The sequence below is a fragment of the Chironomus tepperi genome, unplaced genomic scaffold, assembly GCF_022539635.2.
Source record: "Chironomus tepperi strain 1889 unplaced genomic scaffold, CSIRO-AGI_Ctep_v1 contig_123, whole genome shotgun sequence".
Taxonomy (NCBI): domain Eukaryota; kingdom Metazoa; phylum Arthropoda; class Insecta; order Diptera; family Chironomidae; genus Chironomus; species Chironomus tepperi.
Window position 1 is genome coordinate 348280 of NW_027226245.1, and position 24193 is coordinate 372472.

General features: G+C 31.2%; 5 protein-coding genes and 1 long non-coding RNA gene across 7 annotated transcripts; 3 read left to right on the forward strand and 3 right to left on the reverse strand.

Moving 5' to 3' along the window:
- Positions 1–894: 894 nt before the first annotated feature.
- On the reverse strand, positions 895–4888 carry TM9SF2 (transmembrane 9 superfamily protein member 2). Its single transcript, XM_070636214.1, has 5 exons — positions 4589–4888; positions 4049–4172; positions 3209–3988; positions 2143–2753; positions 895–2059 (listed from the first exon to the last, which is right to left on the reverse strand). The coding sequence occupies exons 1-5, from the start codon at positions 4715–4717 to the stop codon at positions 1718–1720; spliced, it is 1986 nt and encodes a 661-aa protein (XP_070492315.1). The 5' UTR covers positions 4718–4888; the 3' UTR covers positions 895–1717.
- A 645-nt stretch (positions 4889–5533) lies between these two features.
- LOC139087516 (uncharacterized) lies at positions 5534–6399 on the forward strand. Its single transcript, XR_011544138.1, has 3 exons — positions 5534–6061; positions 6117–6146; positions 6254–6399. It is a non-coding gene; the product is annotated as an uncharacterized lncRNA (long non-coding RNA).
- A 188-nt stretch (positions 6400–6587) lies between these two features.
- Positions 6588–7421, forward strand: LOC139087446 (apolipoprotein D-like). Its single transcript, XM_070636250.1, has 3 exons — positions 6588–6671; positions 6727–7052; positions 7207–7421. The coding sequence occupies exons 1-3, from the start codon at positions 6649–6651 to the stop codon at positions 7419–7421; spliced, it is 564 nt and encodes a 187-aa protein (XP_070492351.1). The 5' UTR covers positions 6588–6648.
- On the forward strand, positions 7395–9706 carry Eogt (EGF-domain O-GlcNAc transferase). The gene is made up of 4 exons (XM_070636321.1): positions 7395–7436; positions 7569–8121; positions 8178–8821; positions 9054–9706. Exons 2-4 carry the CDS (start codon positions 7770–7772, stop codon positions 9642–9644), a joined length of 1587 nt encoding a protein of 528 aa, XP_070492422.1. The 5' UTR covers positions 7395–7436; positions 7569–7769; the 3' UTR covers positions 9645–9706.
- On the reverse strand, positions 9338–11815 carry PIG-Wa (Phosphatidylinositol glycan anchor biosynthesis class W a). 2 transcript variants are annotated; one of them, XM_070636323.1, is made up of 6 exons: positions 11288–11815; positions 11176–11206; positions 11007–11108; positions 9859–10828; positions 9707–9803; positions 9338–9579 (listed from the first exon to the last, which is right to left on the reverse strand). In XM_070636323.1, coding segments are annotated over exons 1-5 (1431 nt in total). In that variant the 5' UTR covers positions 11615–11815; the 3' UTR covers positions 9338–9579; positions 9707–9802. The 2 variants fall into 2 exon arrangements, with proteins under 2 accessions (XP_070492424.1, XP_070492423.1); XM_070636322.1 differs by having other exon boundaries at positions 9707–10828.
- A 1062-nt stretch (positions 11816–12877) lies between these two features.
- On the reverse strand, positions 12878–23836 carry LOC139087447 (uncharacterized). Its single transcript, XM_070636252.1, has 7 exons — positions 22262–23836; positions 22205–22214; positions 19969–21500; positions 18153–18208; positions 17816–18079; positions 15484–16432; positions 12878–14378 (listed from the first exon to the last, which is right to left on the reverse strand). Exons 1-7 carry the CDS (start codon positions 23779–23781, stop codon positions 12878–12880), a joined length of 5832 nt encoding a protein of 1943 aa, XP_070492353.1. The 5' UTR covers positions 23782–23836.
- Between the last annotated feature and the right edge of the window lie 357 nt (positions 23837–24193).

Genomic DNA, 24193 nt, shown 5'->3' on the forward strand with positions numbered 1-24193 from the left:
TATGTTGAATTTTAAATTCTTTTCACAGTTTTTTATGACATTTTCAAGGTAAACCGCTACTTCAAATAAATATTCATCTGAACTGCTTAACAATATGGATATTCGAAAGCTTTTATATTCTTCTACATTAATCATCATTGTAATATTTTATTCATTGTTCTCAAGTTCGAGTCTTGCATGATGCATGCAATGCCTACGGTCAGTCATAAGAATTGTCAATCTTTGAATTTTTGATTAAAGTTGTTAAGCTTGGTAATTGATGTTAATCTTAGCTTTGATGTTTGTTCAGGTTTTGTCGAATTATTTAGGTTTGTAGAATTAGTGGATTGATTCATTTCTAGCATACAGGCTCGGAGTTGTGATTAAGATGGAATTGCCGTCAGATCAACTTAGGGTCTCCCCGTTGATACTGCCACATAGCGTTATCCTAGCGACCAAATTGTCCTGTTTTCATAAGGTTCAAGTCCAAAAGCTAGTGAACTTAATATTTTACTGCATGTATTCAATTAAGAACTCAGACTTTACTCTATATCATCATGCCTTAATATCTTTGCAGCCTACAAATTTCATGATAAATTTGCATGTCATTTCATTATCATTTATAGCAACAACACTGTTGTTTACTCATTCCATAAACACACATGTAAATGCTCAAATTACTGACAAACATTCATCATATCCCAATATATTGCATGACAGATTGTTTACTAATGTAAATTAAATTATCCAAACGTCGCTGACTCATACACAATAAAAATTAAATGTTAAGCTTTTGATTTGTTAGCTTTTACATCACAATTTATAGGAAAGTACAAATTAGAACGTGCCAAAATATTCAGTTTCAGTAAAAGAAATATTTACAATTGCTGTGTTTAAATTTGAACAAAAAAAGGGTCTGTTTAATCCAGAAGTGCTTTTAATAGTATGCTTTGCCATCTGTTATGTTATAAAACTATATTTTATGCGCAATTTCAAGTCCTTTCCATTTTCTTCTTCGTATTTTTTTTACTTTAAATCAACCTTAGTTCCAGAAGGGATGTTGTTGCACAATTGGACATTGTTGGTCGTTTACAGACACCTAGTGTAGATCAAGACACTAGCCTAGAGGCTTATCAAGCTACTTGATAGACCATTTAATGGAAATTTGTAAATTTTACTGGCCATTTCCAGTCAAATCATCAACAAAACCTCCAATCATGCAACAACTTCCCATCCAGAAATCTTAATTAAACTGATCACTTGATTCTTTTCCTTTTTGTTACATAGAAAAATCCTAAATAATAACATATAATGCTTATGATTAAAATTAATATTTAATTAATTACATATCGTTTCTTTAAATTATTTCATCTTATATTTTGTTGTTGCTTTTTGTCGCATTTCCCGCAAAACCTTCCAAGTTTCTTCCTCACAGTCACTGTTTTTGGATGCTTTTGGTTAATATAGGCATATCCTAGCGATAATTTTGAAATTTTTAATTATTTTGATTCATATTTTCTCATCTTTTGAGCCTGAATTTTAGCCAAAAAAACTAAAAATCAAGTCTACAGCAATAAAAGATGTTTGACTATTACTTAAAAGGAGTTTGTGTGCTATTAAGGACAAAAAAAAAATATTTTTATTGACTTATTCTGTAAGTTGATGTTAAAAAAGTTACTATTGTAATTAAATAAAGATAATAATATATAGGACAATTTGGATAGTAAGATATCTAAACTTAATCGACTTTGACGACACTGTAAATTTTTCTAATGAACCAGAAACATGCAAAGAATCCGATAGATCCAGTCAGGAGGAAGAAAAGGAACACCATAATGAGCGTGTAGCCAAAATACAAGAATGTACTTGCTGCGTCATTAATTTGTAGTTTTGTGGCGAAATAGTGACAGCAATAAATGAATAAATAGACTGCTGTAAATCCGCTTGTTAGGAAACTACGCCACCACCAATGATAGTCTTCTGCACACAGGTGGAAGTAACATAAGAGAATTGTTGTCTCTGAGCATGTGATGACCAATATGAGGAACACAAGAAAGAGGAATCCAAACATGTAGTACATCTAAAAGTAAAGGAAATTAAAATTTCGGAAAACTTTGAATTAAATCCTAGGATTAAACATTAAATCCGAGGATTAAATCATACCTGATTACTCCACAATGAATTAAGAATGAAGAATAGCTGGATAAAGATACATCCAAATGGCAAAACTCCACCCATAATAATTCCAGGAATTGGCTGTGTGTAAATCGATTGATCAGGAATCTGTCTTGGAATTTGATTTGTTCTAACTGGATGTTCTAAGCTACGCTTACGGAAACCGAAATATGCACCAACAAATGTCAATGGAACGGAAACACCGAACCATAATGCTAAAATAGCTACGAGAGTTGAGAATGGAACTGCACCAGATGAGTCTTCATGCCATAATACAAGATTCATAATGAAGAACAAGCCAAAGACCATTCCAGGACTGAACATTGCTGTTAAAAGGACATTACTCTTCCATTTGATTCCACCAAAGCTCTTATAAATTCTAGCTGACACATATCCTGCTGGTGTTCCGAGAAGTACGAATAAGACCATAGCACATGTCATTAAAGCTCCACGATTTGCTGGCGACAAGAATCCTAAGCAGGCGAAGGCAAGTGTGATGAGTGACATGCAGAAAACTTGAACACCCGAACCGAGCAATACAGCAAGAAGCATTCCTTTTCGTGGACTACGGAAAACATCTCCGTGGACGAGTTTCCAGCCTGAATAGTAAATGAAATATTGATTAGTAAAATCGTCTAAATTTTAACGAATTTCTTGAATTTAAATTTGAAAAAATAAAAGCCGTTAAATTTTATACCGTTTCAAAACGGAATACTGAATTCAAATTTCGAAAAGTCGTTAAATTTCAATTATTGATTCAACGATTTTAGAACAGACAAAAAACGTGATATAAAATAATCCGAAATTAATAAGTCATAAATAAATGTTTGTAGTGATAACAAAAAGTGGGTTTTATCGGAATGAAAAATAAAATATCCGAAAGTCATTAAAGCTACATGTGCTAGATAAAAAGAACAAGTAAAAATGTTCAACATGTCGTAATTTTATCTAATAATGACTTTCCGATATATCTGTCCAAAAAATTTAAGGATCTAAATTGAAATTGATGAGCAATGCATAAGATAAAAAATCTTCATCAATCAAAGTCACTTACCGAATTCTTCTTGTGCATCTTCTCCTGAATCCATTTGATTATATCGGGCAATATCTTTATGGAGTGTTCTCAACATAATCATTGCAACCATACCGGACAGGAAAAGTACGATGACAAGTGAGTTTAAGATACTAAACCATTGAATGTTTGTGTGTGGCATTGATTCAAGGATGTAATCCCATCGACTGCTCCATTTAATCGTATTATTTTGAACGAATTTAACAGAATATGTATAAAGGACATCAACTGTCTTTCCTTGTTCTAGCGGTGCTGCTGGAATTTCGAGAGGCTGTTGACTACTACAATCAGGTGCATTAACGTCATGACGAATTGATGAGGGTGTGACTTTTACGGAAATAATACGTCCACCGTTTTGTTTGAATGTATTTCCCCAATCTTCAGTGGCACCACTATGATAAGTGATGAGTAAGTCAACATGATTGAATAAATAGTAAGTTCCAGGACGATTATAAGCTGGATTTAAAGCGCAGCTTTCTTCAACATCAGGATTCTTTGAGTTTCTCACTAAACATCCCATACTGAAGCCCGTCGAGCAATATTGACGATCATTTTGGAGTGGATAACACCATGTAACTGGCATATTATCAATAATCCAATGGTGTTGGTAATTTAAGCTCATTCCTTTCTTCATTATCATGAGACGTCGCTCACTGTCAGCTTGTCCGCCTACATACTGCTTCTTGCACAACACTTGACATGTTGTATTTTCCATAAAGTTTATTTTATACGGCGATGGACGAATACGTTCTCCGAAAATTACTGGAAGGAATTAAATAATTATATCCATTGTTCACTAGCATGTCACTTAAGTGCTCTTACCTTGTCCTAAATTCTCAACCGGTGAGTTTGATTCATCAGTTGTGCAAAAATCAAAGTGATGATATTCATAAGGAATTACAGACTCCTCGGTATTTAATCGATTCACATACAATGTCACTTCCGACTAACATCCAGTAAATGAAAAATATAAGACATAATAAATAAATTAGAATAGATAATAGCAAGTGAAAGAATAACGACGATGACTCAAGGTATAATGAGTGATACAAAGAGTATAAGAATATGTATGTATGCAGCATGTATATATACAATTTTTATATGAGGACACGTATTCAGTATGTATTAATATCATTCATAAATTATTTTTATTCCATTCACTTATTATATTTATAGCGGAAATCATACAATGCGAGTGATAAGACATGTTATACATTTTTGGTCTAGCCAAGTGTCTTATCGACTATTTTAGATGTAAGAAAATTTGCATTGAAAAATTTTTTTTTTGGACACGAAATCAAAAAGAAAAATTGCGTCTAAAAAATTTATGGAATGCTTAATGCCGGCACTGAAACAACTTACCTTGCATGATTTAGAACTTTCAGACTTTTTGCAATAATTCTGAGGAGCTAATCCAGGTAAATAAAACGGCTGAGAGTAGTGAATTAAGCCACATATAAGTATTAGACTAGAAATTTTCGTAAAAAACATTTTTTCAGGCTTTTTATCGTCTCGCTATGTTATTAATTATGTTTCTCTTGTTCAGCAGTAAGTTATGATCACTTTTAACACACTTGTAACTTTAATTAATCCATAAATAACAAAAATTTAAGGAATTACAAATATGAATTTACAGAATTCGATTTTAAGCTAAATCGTCAATTTTTTTGTGCTAAGTGCTAAACAAGTATCGATTTATGGTTTAAAGACTTGTGCGCATTTGTTGATAAGATTTTGTCTTCAAATTCTTAACATTAAAAACAGTTAATTAAAGTAAACTGAGCTCAGTGGATTTGAAAAGATTTAACAAAATAACGGTCCTTTAAAATTTAAATTATTGAAAAGCATTGTAAGTCAGTCAAAATGACTTTCAAAATACTCTTTTTCCTACATTATGTGCTAAAACCTGTCCTAAATTATGAAATATTTTTTTGAAAAAATTCTAACCGTTAAAAGATTTGTTGAACAATTTCACCATAAATGTTAATTTTGCATGCTTTTATGCTGTTTTTACACCATCAAATATTGTTTTATGATTTTAATATGTAAATTATGGTACAAATAAGTTAAATATAAACATTAATTTACATTAATTACTAAAAATTAGCATAAATTTCTCAACATTCAATTTAACATCCAGTATAGGAAATTATGCAATAAAATCACAGATACAGTCCATGATTTACTTCAATTAATCTTTATTTCATCCTCAAAATCAATATTTATTATCAAAATAACATCCACAATGTCATAAATCTCTAAATAATTGCATAAAGCATGCTAATTAAAAACTAAACAAACAGAACAGTTTGTCACACTTCTGCATTCAATAATGTGTGATAAGTGGACATAGTAAACAGAAATAATTTAATAATAGGTATAATGACTGCGTCAAGGTCGACTATTTTATGTTATCGAGAATAACTTTTGGATCATTTCTAGCATCAGTTGCTATTTGATTCTCATTGGATTAATTTCTAGACATGCATTCCATTTCAAACAGATTCCTTACATTAATCTTCATAATTTGGTCTAATCAATCAATCATCAATGCACAACGTGGAGCTGGATATGATTGTCAAAAAGTTCAAAGCATTCCAAGATTAAATGTTTCAGACTTTCTTGGCACTTGGTACATTCTCGGAATTTATCCCGACAGCACATTACTGAGCATGAGATGTCCAGTAGTAATATTCAACTGGCCAGTAGTTGGTGCCAATAATGCACAAATGAGTGTCTTTAAAATGTATAATGCATTTGGAATGGAAAGGCGAGTTATGGGATCTGCATCAACTGTTGGACGTGGAACGTTGGGGATTAATTTTCCTGCGTTGCGTGAGTAGACTTTGAATTTATGTTGTGAAATTTAAGTGACCTAGAATATTTTCAGCTAGGGACAATGGAGTGTACAATGTTTTGGGTAAGTTTGCATCCTGAAATGTAGGGATTAGATTAAAATTAAATCCATCGGATTAAAAAATTTAGACATACAGCTACATTGCTTACTAACTCATTTCTCACTTCCAGACACTGATTACACAAACTATGCAGTCCTATATACATGCAATAACTATCCAGGATACATAGCAGGACAGAATGTATGGGTAATGAGTCGAAACAGAACTTTAAGCCAACAGCATTGGCAAAGTGTCTTCACAGCAATGAACAGCAACACTCTGCCTCCCAACTTTTTGAGAATAGTTGATCAAAACTGCAACAATCTGTTTCCATTTGTGAATGTTGGAAAATGAGTAAGTTAAGCTGTAATTTTAAGTGTAGAAATTTTGTAAATAGTGAAATAATAAATTAATGGTTTGGTATTAAACAATAAAGGTATCAATTTACACTGTGGCTATTAATAGTCATGAATAATTTGTTAAATGATTCAGTTTAAATTTTGGTGAGTTTCAATTAAGTTTAAAATGGACAGTGTGATTTATAGACTGTAAGTTACAAAGCATGCTTTATTGACATCATTAATTGGCTGTTCCTACTTTCAGATCATTTTTCCTGCTAATCACAACATGGATGTCAGACGCAGTAATCAAACAGCGACCAAAAAACTCAAAAACATGTCCAAAAGTGCATTACATGAATAACTTTGATATGGAAAGGTTTAATGGAACTTGGTATGAAATTTACACATCCATGGTCAATTCAACTGTAATAGAAAGGTGCGATCGTATGAAGCTGTCAATAGCGCCGAGGGGACGTCTGTCAATATATCGAAGATTCATAAATGCTCAAGGATTAGAAGTTAAGTCTATGGGAATTGCAGCTGAGATTGAGGAAGGTTTAGTCGCTTTTCACTATCCGGCATACATGGGTAAGAAGTAGGACTGGAAGTTGGCTTGCATTTTGCATGGAAAGTCAAAGAAATTTCGACTTGAGTTCGTACAAAATTTAAGTCTATTTCTGACTCTTGTAAATTGATTTAGAGACCAATCCTCAGTTAATTGACACGCTTATTCCATTTACAGCCACAAACCTTTACGAAATCATCTTCACTGACTATGAAAATTATGCAATTCTATACTATTGCATAAATGATTTTGAATTTTGGATATACAGCCGAAATTCAATACCAAACGCTCAGCTATTAATGTTGATATTTCAAAAATTAAGAGAGCGTAACTTTACAAATGTTAGAATTTATCGTACTGACCAAGTCAATTGTCCAATGATGGGATTCTGATTGGATATGGCAAAGGTATTGTGATTAGAATTCAATCTAATCCTTAGGATTAATTTTTAATCTGGTGGATTAATTTAATCCAAATTTTTGTTTTCTTGGTTTCTGGCAATTAACAGGAACCTCATCTATTTATTGCAATGAATCTAGGTTATAGCTTGAAAAATCTCAACAGAACACAGCATCCCTTAATGCAGCAGTCAAATTTCAAACTATATACCAAGAAAGTGTCAAATGAGATGTATGCAACCCGCACATCAACCTGTTGGATTCTTACCATCATAATTTTTAACAGTGTATATCCATCTGTGAAGCCAGTATTATTTACTATTTATGTTTTAATCTTAAGAAATGAATTTATTGTGTTTAAAATTATTAATTGTAGTAAATTTGTTCCTAAAAAGTGCACTATGTGAATTAATTAATGAATTTAATGACGGGATTGTGGATATAGATCTACCAAAAAATCATTTGTCACAATATTTTAATAATTTACGGAGATTTACCAAAAAATTGAATGAAACATCACATGGATTTTATAAAGATTACCTCAGCAGTGAAGAATATGATCGTGAATTATGTTGGGGATATGAATATGGATGTAAAAAGCCACACTTCATACACAAATGTCCAGGCAATCATTCAGGATATGTGAAAGATAAAGAAACTCAAATGGATGTTTTCTATACTCAAGCTGATTTTGGTATGATTGATCATTGACTTCCATTTTTGGAATATTAACATATTATGTCATTTTAGGCTACGTTAAGCAACAACTCAGGGAACTAAGAGTCTATTGTGAACCATACACAATAACAGATTCGTCATTAGAATGCAGTGACAATTTGAGATTTTGTCGTGGGCGGAATCTCATGATTAATTTTACAGATTTGGTAAAACGAGAAGAACCGTTTCGATGGGATGTGAATGTACTTAAACCTGGCGAAATCGGCGGATTTTGTAAATTTAACAAAGAAAAGTTTGACGAAAAATTAGATCACTTAGGTGCTCTTCAGTCATGGGCAGCAGAATTAAGGAATTATGAATCTCTAACCAAACGTCCAATTGAAGATGGTTTATGTGATGTAGTGATTGAAAAGCCAACTTATCTCATGAAGCTAGACTCAACAATTAATTTATATCATCATTTCTGTGATTTTTTCAATCTTTATGTCTCTCAGCATGTCAATTTTACTCATGAAAGTGGATTTACGACGGATGTTAATATATTAATTTGGGAAACACATCCATACTGGTCACCATTTGCTGATACATTCAAGGCATTTACTGAAAATGAGTTGTGGAATTTAAACAAATTTAAAGGAAAGGTCGTGTGCTTTAAGAATTTGGTGTTTTCGTTGCCGCCGAGGATGATCTTTGGACTGTATTATAATACTCCTTTAGTAAGTATGCTGCTTGATTGACTTATGTGCTTTAATAGAACTCCATCGCTCAGTTTAATTTTTAACGGGTTTTTGAAATTTAAATATTGAAACCCTTGAAATGTTGAATGTCTCAGAGACGTACAAATGTTTTAAATATTGAAGCATTTGAATGGTTTTCAAAATAGCTTTGAATTTGCTGATTTGAATTTAAAATGTCCGTTATGAATTAAAATTTTTAATTGCATTTTAGATCAACGGATGTGAGAACAGCGCACTTTTCCATGCATTCTCTGAGCAGTTAATGCATCGCCTTCAAATCAAAGAACACGAGCCAAAAAATCGTAAAGTCCGTATCACCTTCCTCTCACGTAATACAAAGTACCGAAATGTATTAAACGAAAAAGATTTAATTAAGAGAATCTCATCAAATAGTAATTATGAGGTCAGACGTGTAGTATACGATAGAAATATAAAATTTCTTAATCAAATAGAAATAACTAGAAATACTGATGTATTTATTGGAATTCATGGAGCTGGTCTAACACATTTACTATTCCTACCTAAGTGGGCGACCCTATTTGAACTTCACAATTGCGGTGATCCAAATTGCTATCACGACCTGGCTAGATTACGTGGTGTCAATTACATGACATGGGAAGATGAAAATTTCGTGGAATCAGTTGAAGCTGGCTATGAAGATGAATCACATGAGAAGTTTAAGAACTACAATTTTGATCCCGACGAATTCGGTCGATTGGTAGCAAAAGCAGTTAAAGCTGTAAAGAATAATGAAGATTATAGATATTATATTAAGAGACTTGAACAACACGACGAGCTTTAATAAATAAATTTTTATGATTTTTTTTTCACATTTAAAAAATAATAATAAAAAAAGTTTTTTACTCTTTATTTGTCCATAATTTCCTCTACATCATCGCTTCTTCGAGTATATGAAATGTTCCGTTATAATGACTTTTTGTGTGTGTATGATTTCATCTTTCTTCAAATTTAGTATAATTAATAATTATAATGATAAATATTTGCATTAAATTTACCATATTTTGAGCTTAAATTTGTTAACGTATAAAAAGACCATAATGACATTTAATAAAAACGTATAATATGTTATGATGAGAATACTAGCTGACGTTCCCAGTAGCATTGTTTGAAAACATATGTTGACAATGCCCGTAAACAAATTGGCCATGAGAAAGAATGCAAGACCATTATAATTGATTGCTTGAAGGATAAGTGGAACGTAAGGAACATGAAAATCAGGTTCATCAAGTTGCGATTTTGTATTTGATTCTGCTTGTTGTTGCCATTGTGGACGATTAAAATTTGTATAATATATGAACATCTCTATTCCCATGAATAGCGTCAACATTGTTGTTCCAATTGCTAATACCCAAAATATATATCCCATATTGGCTGTTCGTCTTGATACACCAAACATTCCATTACATACGAATATCATTTTCCAACAAAATGCTGATATCACACCCAATTTTATTGTTTTATAGAAAACTTCTCGTACTTTTAGTAATTCCTGTCCATCAGACTTTAAAACTGTTCCGATAAAGATTGATGATAGATATAATGCAACATATCCTGTTACTGAGAATAATCCTTCACGATTTGCTGTTATTAAGTTACTTCTGCTGCCATTGTCATCCATAATAAAATTTGACAATCCTAATTGTAAGCACGTCTCATGAAGCATCATTAGTATTAATGCAGAATATTTTATTTGATCTGCCGTCTTCATAAAACCTTCAATTAAAGTACCAAACATTTTTGTAACAGCCAATGTAATGAAAAAGTTCCAATGAACTCCATATTCAGTCACATGCTCTTGATAGTTGATTTCCTTAGTAAGGACTAGTCTCGAAAATCCGAGTATGAAGAGTGGAAGGCATGAGACGAGAAGTTTCTGAAATTTCTTCTTTGAAAATGGAACGGCTGACGGTTTAACTACAATGCCATTACTAAATACAAACAGTCCAACGCCTACATCCATAAGTCCTAAAAGAATAACAAAATGAGACAAGAAAACAGAGATAATGTATTTATTTTTTATGTCAATATCACGTTGTGGAAAAAAGTAAGCAAGTAAGGTAAGAAGTAGATGAATGCAAATAAGATGAGAAACGGCGAAGAAAACATGAAAGAGAGAAAAAAGAAGAAAAATCTTCCAACTCACCAAATCCAAACTTTTCAGTTTTAGCTAGTTTTCTAGGAAAACATTGAAAATCCACAGCCAATATGCACACAGCAGTGATTAAACTGATTATCGAACGTCCGACTAGGAAGCAAATGATTGAATTAATTTTATGATAATTTGAATATTTTCATATTATAAACACACTCACCTGTGATAAAATCGGGCAGAATCGCTGGAATCTATATGATAAACATTGGATATAAAAGAAGATTAAACATTTTATTGCTGTTTACTGGATCTTGAAATATTATTTTTATTACCTGTACGAAAGGAGTTAAGTGACATTTTCCATGCAATTGCTTGATAATTGAGGTGATTGTAATGAGTAACAATGTCAAAACTATATGACCGATAACATCACTAAAGACTGTTGTGCATAATACTAGAGAACCGCAAATTACTAAAAATTCCACTAGAAATCTCACTGGAATATTATTGTTACTCAATCTTAATGCTGTTGTTAATGTTATTGTATGAAATATTGCAAAACTTGATGGCAGAATATGTAAAAAGCTATCGAATGCTGTTGTTCCATTATTATTTTTCATAAAACTTTCGTGAAAAAGTTTATATTCTGATGGCAACATTTTCCTGACTTTTTTTGTGTCTTATTGATATTCTACTCAGTCGTTTACACATCAGTTTGATAAAATGATGATTTGAAAATAGTTTCACATAGGTTTTAACTTTTAAAACTGCTCGTAAATGTAGTTAAATTTATTCTTAAAAAGCACTGTTTAATTCATAAACAAAAAATAACTATAGTCGCACCTCGTGTTACGGATGTCTTTCTGTTCTTTTGATTCTCTTAAAAATTAGTCAATTTTTCTATTTTAGGTAGTCTAGATGTCGATTTTGTCAAAGAACCTGATTTATTTTAATGAAATAACAGTATTATAATATTAACCATGACCTACTTACACAAAATTTCAATAAAATTGAATCAAAAATGACCTCGAAAAAATTGCGGGAAAATTTTTGTTTACTAAACAAGCCTTGAAAATTTAGAAAAATATTGTGAAAAATTTCCAAAAACAAATTAAATTTCAATCCAGAAAGTTGTTTACGGTAGGAATATACCTTCATTGGTGTTGCTTATCTAAAGAATATTGCATAATTCCATATAGAGATGGCGTTCTTGTATGTGAAAAGAAAATTTAAAGTGCAGATCGGAAAAATGGTAAGTTTAATTAACGTCTGATAGAGATGGGTGAGTCTAATTAGTATAATTAACTTACTTAACTTGATTTTGTATTGAAAATGTGCATTGAATGAAAATAATTTTTATTCTTGGATCTTTAATTTATTCCGATTCATGAAACTCTTTAAGACATGATTTAATAGCTTGAAAGCTTTATTCTTAATGTCAGAAGCTTACAAGTTCTATCAAGTTATTGCTCGAACAACACAACGTTTTTGCTAAGATACCGCTAGTTTGTTGTATTAATGGATATTCTCAAAGTTGGTTTGACGGGTTCGTGGCGTTTTGTTTAAGATGTCATGCAACCGTAGTTGATCTTTAAATTTGGGACATAATTGAATTACATCCCAGCAGATTTGATGAATGCGTTCTCTGAAAGTCTGTGTTGGAACAGTAACTGAAAATGAGTGTGGATCAGAAATTAATGATTTCGTGAAAAAATGCAATAAAACTATGACATAAATTAATAAAAAGCGATGATAAGGAATGACTGTATTGATAATTTTATCACGTTGACAATACATACGTTAATTAATGATTCATTTTAATGTTAAACAAAATTTTCATAGTTCTAGGAAAACAATCATTTCCAAAGATATAGTCTATAGTAACTAACTCACAAATTATAAGTCCAGTAACAAAATAATCCTTAACAGGACCTTAAAACTATCACAAATGCTACAAAAAGTTTCACTTTAACAAAGCTCTCAATTAAATTTGAAAGAGAAACAAGCGGTATATCTGTTGGTATTGCTGGCATCTGAATCTCATTTGGATGTCTGTTTTCATAATTTTGGAAACAACTCCCAAAAGTTGAGTTTAAATCACCAACAGCACTACTTCCAGTTCTTACTATATTTTTATCTACACAATAATTTTCTGTAAAATTCATATACTTCATGTTCCTCAATGAAGCCACAAGGTTTGCGTCAATTTCGTGAATTTCATTGTAGCTAAAATCAATCAGATACAGATTGAAGTTATTGCTAAAAAATTCATAATCAAGTCTTGTAAAATTATTATTTGACATCCTCAATATCTTTAAGTTGTAGTTGCATATAAATGTGTCAATTGACAATGTGATCAGTCGATTGTAGCTTAGATCCAAAATTGTTAAATTTATCAATTTTTCAAACAAGTACGGATAGATATTGTAGATCTTATTGTGATTCAAATACAACTCAATAACTTTGGAATTTTCACTTAGTCCAAATCCGTCGCCAAGGAACTGAATAGAATTGTGTGACATGTCCAAAATCTGTAGCTCATTCAAGTCATGTAAAGGTATATTTGGATTGCAGACGACATTCGAAAAAATATTAGATGAAATGTCCAAAAAAGTCAATTTCTTTAATGCCATGAAGGTTTGCGGACACATCGCAAAAATGAAATTTCCCTCAAGCCTTAGTTCCTTTAAGTTTATCATATTAATGAATAACGAACAATGAACATGATTGATAAGATTATATTGAAGATATAAATATTCTAAATTGATAAGATATGAGAATGGACAGTCATACAGGAACTGCAATCGATTCCTGTCAAGTTCTAGTCGAATTAAAGTTCTTAAATTTTGAAAGAAGTAGCGCGGAATAAAAATTATTCGATTGTCAGAAAGCTTCAGATCCTTGAGACTGGTCCTTTGGATTAAATTGTCTGATAATGTTATGATGTAGTTGTCCGATAAGTCAAGTACTTCCAATCTTGGTAGATTCCATGAATAGCTAGGCTGTTGATAAATTGTCAAAAAGTTTTCCTCCAAATTCAGTTCCATTAGATTTGACAGATTGATAAATGCCTGCTCCTCGATTCTGTCCAATCGATTGTAGCTTAAATCAATTTTCTTCAATTTTGGACATTTGACAAAGACTCCATTGCCAACATACTCAAGTATGTTATTTGACAAGTCTAAATATTCCAATTCACCGCAATTAAAGAAGCTTGTCCCGTCAATCTCAAACAACAGGACATTTTGTAAAATCAGAGTTGTTATATAAGAAAATGTCTGAAATATTTTTGGATGTACATATCTCATAATCTGTCCATAAGCAAAATACACTCTTTTAACAGAATCAGGATTGTCTTGTGGTTTTGAATTGATTGATAAATCTTGATTTTTAGTCGTGATGTTGACATTAAATATCTCACAACTGTAAGTGTTGTTAACAGTTAGATAATTGCAGATATCTTTGTTCGGGTTTCTTGGAGTTCTTTGTCCATTTAAGTATCCAATTGAATAAGCTATCAGAACTAGAATCAAAACCTTGTTGATAATATTCATTGCTACTGGTAATCACTGTAAGAATTATAAATTAAGACTAACGCTTTATTACCCAAAACTTTGCATAATAATGAAGCTATAATCAACTCAAATGTCGAATAAAGTTAATTTTAATGTATTTGCATAACGATAAATACATCAATTTGTCATCCTAAATGGACAAAAATGACACGCAGAATAAATATGATAGACGCATGCGAAGCACAATTAATCGTGTAATCTAAAAATCGATTGCGATCATGAAAGACAGCTGATAAGGAAATATCGGAATCATGTGTAATACAATAAATTGAGGTTCTAAAATTTAAATTTGTCTATTTTGATAAATACTTTGGATTCTTATGTGTAGCAGTTTAATCACGAGAACTAAGTATTAGGTTGTATAAGATGTAAGAACGGATCATGGATGATGCAATTAGAAATTAGCTGTTAATTTACTGAGGAGGGTATTTACTGGAACGAATCTGAATATATTGTAACTTACTAAATAATTTGAACGAAAGCTTGCATTAATACTGAATCTAAGATCTGCTAAGATCCAAAAGTTTTCAACTGGCTACTACACATCAATCACTGAAAAACAGACTATGCACTGTATACTTGAGCTTATATATACATAATGTAGATTTAAAGTTATAGAAGCCGATAATATAATATATAAATTGGCGATCAATTTAGGAGTAAGGATGAATTAGTAATTATCGTAATAGTTTATTTAGAGGGAAACTCTAACCTCTAAAAGATTAAACCTCAATCTACCTAAAACATAAACTAAATCGATTACTTTTTCTTTATCAAGAACAATAATTTATTAAGAAACAACAAGTATAGATATAAAATATATTAAATATTTATGAAGCCCATCATTGAATGATATTAATTATAAAATATATAAATTTAAGTTTAGAATATAATCACTTTTAAATATTAGGATATCACTTTCGGATCCTTTCGATCATTTAATTGCAACTTAATTGAACAATTTAAACACCAATCCCACAACAAGTACAAAGTTAGACAGCATCAAAATTGAAGCTCCATTAAAATTTTGAATGCATACCTCAAAATCGCCTGCAAATGATGCTTTACTATAGTCGGTGTAATCTTTATTAATGCAAATATTGTTCTTGAATTTTGCTACTTTAAGTGCTGCAAGATAATCCAGTGCCGTGTCTTGTGTTGCATTCAATTCATTTTTTGTGAAATCTAAGTCCGTTAGTTTGCCCAATCCATTGAAGTGTTCCTTGATTAAAAACTTAATTCCAGTTTCGGCAAGGTTGAGGTATAACAGCTCATTGAGGTTCGAGAATATACTTCTGTTGGTGAATGTCAATCCATTTTTGCTGAGATCTAAGTATTCCAAAGATGGCACATTAAATACGGTAGCCTGAATATTTGTCAAATGATTATCGTTAAATTTTAGAGTTTTTAATTTTTGAAGTCCATTGAAAGCACCGCTGATTATATTTGTAATATTGTTGCTTGACAAATCGATGTCTTGTAATTCTGAACATTTAGAAAATATATCAACATCAATCGTTGCTATTTTTCCTTTATTTATGATTATTTTTTCCAATTTTGCGCAGTTATAAAATGTATCTGACTTTAACTCTTCAACTGTTCCATATGCAAGTTCAAGCTTTTTAAGGTTTTTAATTTGTTTAAAAATTACAAAAATCATGTAATGAGTAGTTGCTTCCAATGAATACAATCTCTCAACATTATCAAATGTTTTTCCGGTTCCTGGATCTCCGAGAATAGTATCGTCAGCGTTAATACTTAATAGTCCTGGATCAGTAAGCTTGCAAGTAAACAAACCATCACTGTCAGTTTCAAATAAGCACTTTGGATCTTGTGCTTCAACCACAATGATCAGGACGATCAATACGAGAACTGTAACTGCTTTCATTTCTGTTTTTGTTTCTTAATTCCTTCAATTTTAAAAGCAGACTAAACTTCATCAAACAAGAAATGTCCGATATATACGATATATTTGATCGGATTTTTGATTCATTTATCATTTTATTGTTCTGATTATAAAGGCTATCGTTAATGTAATCTATAGTTATCTATAGTGACTATAAAAGTTTAAAACGATGAGTTTGGGAGAATAAATTCATCATCAATGACTCAGTAATGTAAGGGTTAAAAATATCTGATTCATCTTACAAAGAAATTTGGAGACACAAATTAGGGCTGTCAAACACAGAAGCGTGTTCATTTGTGTTTTTTGGTGATCAAACCCTAATTTTAGACTTAACTAATCAAGAAATAAATGTAATTATAAAGAAAATCTTTTATATGATGAATTAATGTTAAATTTTACTTAAAATATAATTTGCGTAAGAACTGTTGTAATTTTACGATCCAAGTACCTCAAATCTCAACTTCTGATCTATCATAGTATCTAGCGAGATTTTTTTAAGGCAAATTTAGGCTTTTATGAATTCAAATTATCCAAAATACTAATCCATGAATATTGAGTTAGTTGATAACTGTAATTTTGCTACGGAAGGAGGATAAAAATTCAGTTTTTTCACCCTTATGGGAAGTCATGAACCACAATTGAAACTGTAAAACCAGCGAAATAAGTAAGAATATCCCTAAAATGATACTTCAATTCAATAGCTAGCTGAAAGTTTTCAATAAAAATGTGTTTAAAATAGACAAAATTGATTTAATCATAGTTTATTGAGTAAAAATAAAACATATATCATAATAGGAGCTTTAATCTCCATATTAAACGAAATATTCGTCTCTTAAATCAATAAAATTTGATTTGATAATATTAAAGTTGACAAAGGAATTTAGAAATTGAAATTAAGACAATAGGAAGACTTGAAAAAATCAAAGTCGCGGCTCCATTAAAATTGTCAATACAAGTTTTAAAGGAGTCAACATCAGAATCCCGGAAATCCTCAAAATCCATATCAATACACAAATTTCCTTTGAATTTTACTAACTTAACTCCTGATAGATTTTCAACCATGGCTTTTGCTGTTGAGTTGACTCCATTTTTCGTCATGTCAAATGTTGTTAATTCTTTCAAAGAACTAAAATATTCAGTCACTAATCTGTCAATTTTGTTTTCTGCCAAAATAAGTACTCTTAGATCTATATTTCCTGAAAATACATTAGAATCAAAGAGTGTGATCTTGTTCCTGCTCAAATCCAGTGTTTGTAACTTTTGAAGTAGATTGAAAACATTTGGTCGAATAGTAGCCAGCTCATTATCATTCAATTTCAAAGTTTCCAAGTTTACAAGTCCTACAAAAGCTTTGGTATCTATGTTGTTGATATCATTACTTCCAAAGTCTATATTCTTCACTCCAGAACAGTTTCCAAATATATTTTCTGGTACATTGGTAAATACACTTTCCTTTATAAGAACCGTCTCTAATCTATTGCAGTTGTAAAAGAAATCTGAAGAAATTCTGGTTAAAGATCCCTTCCTGAATTCCAAAATTTCGAGATTTTTGAATCGATCAAATATTTTCTTCAAAATAAACTCCTTGACAGCTTCATTAGCATACAAAAGTACTACATCGTTGTCTGTTTGTAATCTGGGAGCTAATTTACACAGAATATATTTAGAAAATTAATGCATTTAGTTAAAAACTCTAACTTTATATCCTTAACTTACTAGTAAAATGACTTCCTCCTATTCCACCACTATAATCAGCATCAATATTACCTCCACTAAGTGGACAATTGTATACATTGTTATCATCAAAATTAAAATTGCATGAAGGTTGTTGTGCAAATGCAATGTAGAACAAGGAAGCAGTAACTAAAATGTAAGAAAAAGTTCTCATTTTTAGTCTTTTGTTTTTCTTGAGAAGACTTAACTTTGTCAATTCTAAACTTGAACTAAACCTTTTCAAATAGACATGACTGATTTATATCGGATATCAATCCACGTATGATTTCACTTTTGTGATTATCATCTAAAGCTTGATATCTTGGCCATAAATATTATTTTCAATTGTTCGTGTTTATTTCTTAGTCGAAAGATTTTGGAGTTTTTATTAATTTCCGAAAGGGTGCGTCAGACCTCTGCACTCAATAGTCCCTACAGTATATATTGGGATTAGATCTACTCCTTTGATGACGCTTTTATCTTATTATCTCTAGCCTACAAAGAGAGGCTATGAGCCGCGTTTCCACTGCATATGATTCGAAAAAGGACCGATGAAAAGGTTCCTATGCCTGGTCTCGAACCCATGATCGCTTGATCGGTGTTGCAATAATTATGGACCGAACTACTAAACCATTCCGCCACCAAGCCACTTCGACTCACTTCGAATTAATAACCAAACAATCCCTCAATTAATCCATAAATTTAACTTCAGGTTCTTCCCCATTATTGACCATTTGCCCCCATTTGCAAAAAACGAGAATGACCGTAAACAATTAGATCAATTTTTTCTTTCACAAAAATACCTCCAATTCATGAAACTTATGATAACATTATACTTGAATTACTTTATAGCGATATTGTGTTTTAATGGTCCTTTATTATTCTTGTGGTTCCCCTTATCTGTTGTCGTTGTACACATTCTTTACAATTACTATATACCTTCGTGTGTTCTAAGAAATTGCTTTGTAAATATTTGTGTTTAATGCGATTTCAACTGTTATTTGCACTTTTACTTGCTTAAGTATGTAATTAAATTCTTGAGAATACACTTAAGATAAAGTAATATTAAGAAATTTTCATAATTTTATTGCTTTGGATATTTATACGGAGCAGTCACTTATTAATCCTAAGAGACAAGGGCCATAATTATGTGAATGATCTCAAAATTGAGCACACTCAATTATATTGATTGAATATTGTCATGACTTTGGCCATTTGTGTGAGTATGCTGATTACCTGTTAGGGCTCAACTTTAAGAAATCCCTGAACAGCACAATGTATTCGCTAACGACGATACGACGCCGCGTTGACTACAAGACTTGAAGATATCGTCCACATCAGTTCCATTGCTAAGATATCTTAATTCCAAATGTCCTCTAGTTCAACTTAGATAAATAAGTAAATATAGGTCAGTATGATGCATGATATGATGGTGAAATTATAAGCTGCTTTAAAATAAATATGGAAATTGAATAAAGCACACAAAAAGTGTGCTATATTTCATTTAATCAACATTATTCAAAGTTTATGGTTGTTTTTAATAACAGTGCCATTAGGTAATTGTGGTATAATAACGTCATATCTGAAATAAATTTCTTCGGTAGCTTTACGTTGACTATTTAAAGTATATAAATAAAAATTGTAGTTATTAAATTTATTAGCACATTTCTTTATTTTGTCCAAAAGTAAATTTTCAATAAATTTATAAATAACAATAAAGTTTGAATTTCACATTGACATTAAGGACGTTTCCAAAACAATTAAATATTAAATTTTGAATTCTATTCATTTAAATCTGATAAAATAAAATCAAATAAACTTTATAACGGCAACAAGTGCTATTAAAATATTTGAAATCACAATTGAACTTGCTGAATTGTAGTTTTCAAAGCATTTATAGAATTTTACTCTCATTTCATCATCAAGCTTAAAGTCATTAAAACTCATATTTAAGCACTTATTTCCATCAAATTTAACGACCTTCAATTTTGTTAATTTATCGAAAAATGTCCCTTCAATTGCATCAATTTCATTTCCTGTAAAGTCAAGTGTTTCCAAATTCACCATCTTTTCAAATGTTGAAGCTTTCAGTACAGCAATTTTGTTGCTTTTTGCACTTAATGTCTTAATTTCCACTGTCTTTTCAAAAATATTTTCCGGAAGTTCAACGATCTTGTTATCATCGAAATTTAAAGTTTGAAGCTTTGTCAAGGCTTTAAAGATGTCTGCTTTAAATTCACTTAAGTTCATGCTGCTTATGTTGAGTTCTGTTAGTTTTTCATTTTTTGTGAAAAGTTCATTAACCGGTCCAATATTATTTTTGCTGATGTCAAGTTTCTCGAGATTTGTTAGTGCCAATAAAGTTGTTTTAAGAGGATCAAGGCTTGATGTATTTAGCTTAATATCTTGGAGATTAAGAATCTTTAATGCTGTTAGATTTTGAAATAATTTTGCATTTAACATAACAATTGGATTACTGCTTATGTCCAAATGTTCCATTAGTTTATGTTCATGAAAAGCTTGTTCCTTAATCATGTTTATATTGTTATTTCCGATATTCAACACCTTTAATTTTGTCAATGACTTAAAAATGTTTTCTGAAATTGAGGTTAGCTTATTGGTCTGTAAGTTTAAGACTTGTATGTCAACATTTAGATTAAAGTAATCATCTGAAATTTCACTTAATTTGTTGTTTGAAAGATCCAGATGGATGAGCTTTTGTGATGGAAGAATGGAGGTTGAAAGTGATTCTATGTTATTTCCTGAGAGATCCAAATGTGATAATTCTTTCAAATTGTCAGAACTATTAAATAATGTTGATTGTGCCTTGTCCATCTTGATTGCATTTTTAGCTAAGATCAAACTCTTAATATTATCTGGAAATGATCCTTTCAATGCTAAGGACAATTTGTTCGCTGTTAAGTCTATGCTGTCCAATTTTTTACATCCATCGAACACCTTCTCAGGTACTGATTCAAAATCACTGTTACAAATTTGAAGTTCCACTAATTCTGGACATGTTTCAAAGTCTGCTTCCACAATGGATGATATCTTTCCTTCCGGAATTTGAAATATTGCTAAATTTTTATATTTCTTCAACACTTTGCTAATCAAGCTTTTGATTGCTTCGTCTGCTGTTGTGACACGATACACATCATCATCGCCTTTTTCTCCAACGTGATTGACCTTAATTTCTTCGGTTGACGATGATTCACTCATTAAGCACACGTATTTGTTTTCAATAATTTTATAGTCACAAGTTGGAACACTTAGTGTAAGTCCACAATAAATTAATAAGATACTTAAAATTTGTAGTTCTTTCATCTTTCTGGTTCTTATTCTGATGGACAACTTGTTAAGTCAAAAGTTCAACTAAGCACGAAATTATTCAGGAGCATTCTTTTATAGAAATTCTTTCGTATTTGCATACAGATCAAAATTATTTTTTCTTATCAGCCTGATAGCATTATCATTAGCTATATAGGTAGGTATTAAATTTCTCGTTATTATAATCCAGATCGATAATTTCTACAGATAAGATCTCTTATTAATTCAAATTGATATGAATATTATTGATAAAATCATTTTAAGTATTTTTCGTGTTGTTATGTATTAAAGGTATTACAGACATTACATTCAATTGTGTATTAAATAGGGCAGATGCATTTCAGATTGAATAATGACTAAGCGACATAAATGAAGAAGACGCTGTCGTGGAGTCAACTGGAAGTCACCTAAATTTGACAGTTCGAAAGATATCTACTTCAGAATCTACTTCCATTTGGTGATATGCTCAGTGTCGTTGGCTTCTTCATGTTTGTTGTCCGAGTTGATCAGCCCACAATCTAAGACATGAACAGCTTTAGACCTGGCATTAGACCATCTTTCCTAAATTCCATCAATTTTCCTGTTGATTTGCGTATGAAGAATTAGTAAGCTTTGTGCCTATGATGTCATATCGCATGCTATTGTGGTGCTGTAATCAAATTTCCAATAATAAACAAAGTATTGTCCACGTCATTTTAATGTTTATTTATACTTAAATCTTTATTTACTCCAATTAAACTTATCAACCGATTAATTTTTTATAATTTTATGTCAAAGCAAATTACATTAACTTTGAAGCAATGACAACTAAGACCAATAAAATATTAGAAAACATAATAGTACGTGCTGAGTTGTAGTTATTAAAACATTTTTGGAATTTCGCCATTGTTGCGTCATCCTTTGTAAATGGAACAAAATCTTCATTAATGCATTCATTTGAAGCGAATCTTACTTCCTTTAAACTAGTCAATTGATCGAAGAAGGTCTTTTCGATTTTATTGATTTTATTACTTGTAAAATCTAAGACTTCCAAGTTCTTCAATGTTGTAAAAGCTGAAGCATTTAAAGTCACAAATTTGTTCTCTTTTAAAATTAATCTTTTCAATTCCGTTGTCTTTTCAAAAAGATTTGAAGGAAATTCGTCAATTTCATTGCCGCTGATTGTCAAATTTTGAAGCTTTGTCAAGGTTGTGAATGCTGTATCTTTTAACTGCTTCAATTTAATGTTATTGATGTTTAAATCCAGCAAGTTGACATTTTTACTGAATAGACTGTCAACAGCACCAATTGAATTACTGCTGATGTCAAGCTTTTGAAGATTAATCAGTGCTTCGAAAATAATTGTTAGAGATGCAAGGCTTGATGTTTCCAATTTAGTATCGTGGATGTCCAGCGATGTAAGTGTTACTAGATTTTTAAGTAATGTTTCATTTATGGATGTTAAAGGATTTACGCTGATATCTAAAGACACTAATTTTGTGTTTAATTTGAAGGCATCTTGATGGATTGAAGCAATGGAATTTGAGTTTAATTTTAATTCTTTCAGTTCGACCAATGAGCTCAAAAGAGTGTCCGAAATTGCTGTCAATTTATTTTCATTCAAATAAAAACTTTCAAGCTTTGTAGCCTTTTGTAAAGGCGCTGATAGAAATTCAGTCAATAAATTGTTGGAAAAGTCGAGATGAGTTAGGATTTCGGATGGGAAATTAAAGTTTGAAACGCTCGATATTTTATTCCCAGATAGACTAAAATGTGTTAAAGCTGGCAATGCAGACGTTGATCCGAAAAGTGTTGAGGTCGTAAAACTTGGGACGATTGAGTTGCTTGCAAGGATTATTTTCTTTAAAGTTGTTGGAAGTGATCCAGTTTCAAGTTTAATTAATTTATTTCCTGTTAAATCAATTTCTTCCAGCAAACTGCATGCTGCAAATATATTTGATGCAGCTATTTCACTTATTTCTCCGTTCCAAATTTGTAGTTGCTTAAGTTTAGCACATTTTCCAGTTGGAAAATCTGTTGAATCAATACTGGTGATATTTCCTTTTTGAATTTGAAGCACTTCCAAATTTTCAAATGTTTCTAAAACTTTTTTAATTAAATCTTTATTTGCTGTATCTAATGTCGTTACTCGTTGCACGTCTGCTGTTGTTTTTCCAGACGGAGGTGCTCCGATTGTGTCAGTTGACGCGGCAATAGAGCTGCTCATCAAGCAAACATATTTTGTGTCTATTGTGGTGTAACTGCAAGTCGGTGCACTAATAGCAAGCCCACAAAGAGCTAGCACTAAAAGGATGAGGATCTTCATATTTTTCCTCACTGGATCTTATTTCCAATAGCTTGTTTTTTCACTCGGTGACGGAAAAATCAAAACTGAACTGTCGTAGGCAAATTCACCATTCTTTTATACAAAAAATCTATGCTAACAACTTTAAACTCTTATCAATAGTGATATAGTGAGCAAATAGAACTTTTATTGGCATTAAAAAGGCTTGCCTTGTTTTTTATCTCTTTAAATGATATAAAATCATGATTCATTTTGCATATATATTGTCTTTAATCAACTTTAATCAACCTAAATTGATGACAAGAGACGTATTACTTTATACTGGCCATGGATCACACTTGATCTGTACGGCCAGCGAAGTAAATAAGTAAGAAAGTATTACTTTATTCAAAAAGTGATCAAACATTTATGGACGAAGGATATGGCTAACAAA

Bases quoted from the DNA above. Each gene is read 5' to 3' on its own strand.
- TM9SF2 (XM_070636214.1), bottom strand. From the start codon at position 4,717: ATGTTTTTTACGAAAATTTCTAGTCTAATACTTATATGTGGCTTAATT. The intron at 3,989-4,048 runs GTAAGAGCACTT...AATTCCTTCCAG, and splicing joins GGTTGAGAATTTAGGACAAG to TAATTTTCGGAGAACGTATT. The intron at 2,754-3,208 runs GTAAGTGACTTT...TTTACTATTCAG, and splicing joins AGATGCACAAGAAGAATTCG to GCTGGAAACTCGTCCACGGA.
- LOC139087446 (XM_070636250.1), top strand. From the start codon at position 6,649: ATGGACAGTGTGATTTATAGACT. The intron at 6,672-6,726 runs GTAAGTTACAAA...TCCTACTTTCAG, and splicing joins GACAGTGTGATTTATAGACT to ATCATTTTTCCTGCTAATCA. The intron at 7,053-7,206 runs GTAAGAAGTAGG...TTCCATTTACAG, and splicing joins TCACTATCCGGCATACATGG to CCACAAACCTTTACGAAATC.
- Eogt (XM_070636321.1), top strand. From the start codon at position 7,770: ATGAATTTATTGTGTTTAAAATTATTAATTGTAGTAAATTTGTTCCTA. The intron at 8,122-8,177 runs GTATGATTGATC...ATGTCATTTTAG, and splicing joins CTATACTCAAGCTGATTTTG to GCTACGTTAAGCAACAACTC. The intron at 8,822-9,053 runs GTAAGTATGCTG...ATTGCATTTTAG, and splicing joins TGTATTATAATACTCCTTTA to ATCAACGGATGTGAGAACAG.
- PIG-Wa (XM_070636322.1), bottom strand. From the start codon at position 11,614: ATGTTGCCATCAGAATATAAACTTTTTCACGAAAGTTTTATGAAAAAT. The intron at 11,207-11,287 runs GTAATAAAAATA...TTTATCATATAG, and splicing joins ACTTAACTCCTTTCGTACAG to ATTCCAGCGATTCTGCCCGA. The intron at 11,109-11,175 runs GTGAGTGTGTTT...TTTGCTTCCTAG, and splicing joins TCTGCCCGATTTTATCACAG to TCGGACGTTCGATAATCAGT.
- LOC139087447 (XM_070636252.1), bottom strand. From the start codon at position 23,781: ATGAAGATCCTCATCCTTTTAGTGCTAGCTCTTTGTGGGCTTGCTATT. The intron at 18,209-19,968 runs GTTTATTTGATT...TTGTCCACTTAG, and splicing joins GCACTTGTTGCCGTTATAAA to TGGAGGTAATATTGATGCTG. The intron at 18,080-18,152 runs GTAAGTTAAGGA...TGTGTAAATTAG, and splicing joins AGGAGGAAGTCATTTTACTA to CTCCCAGATTACAAACAGAC.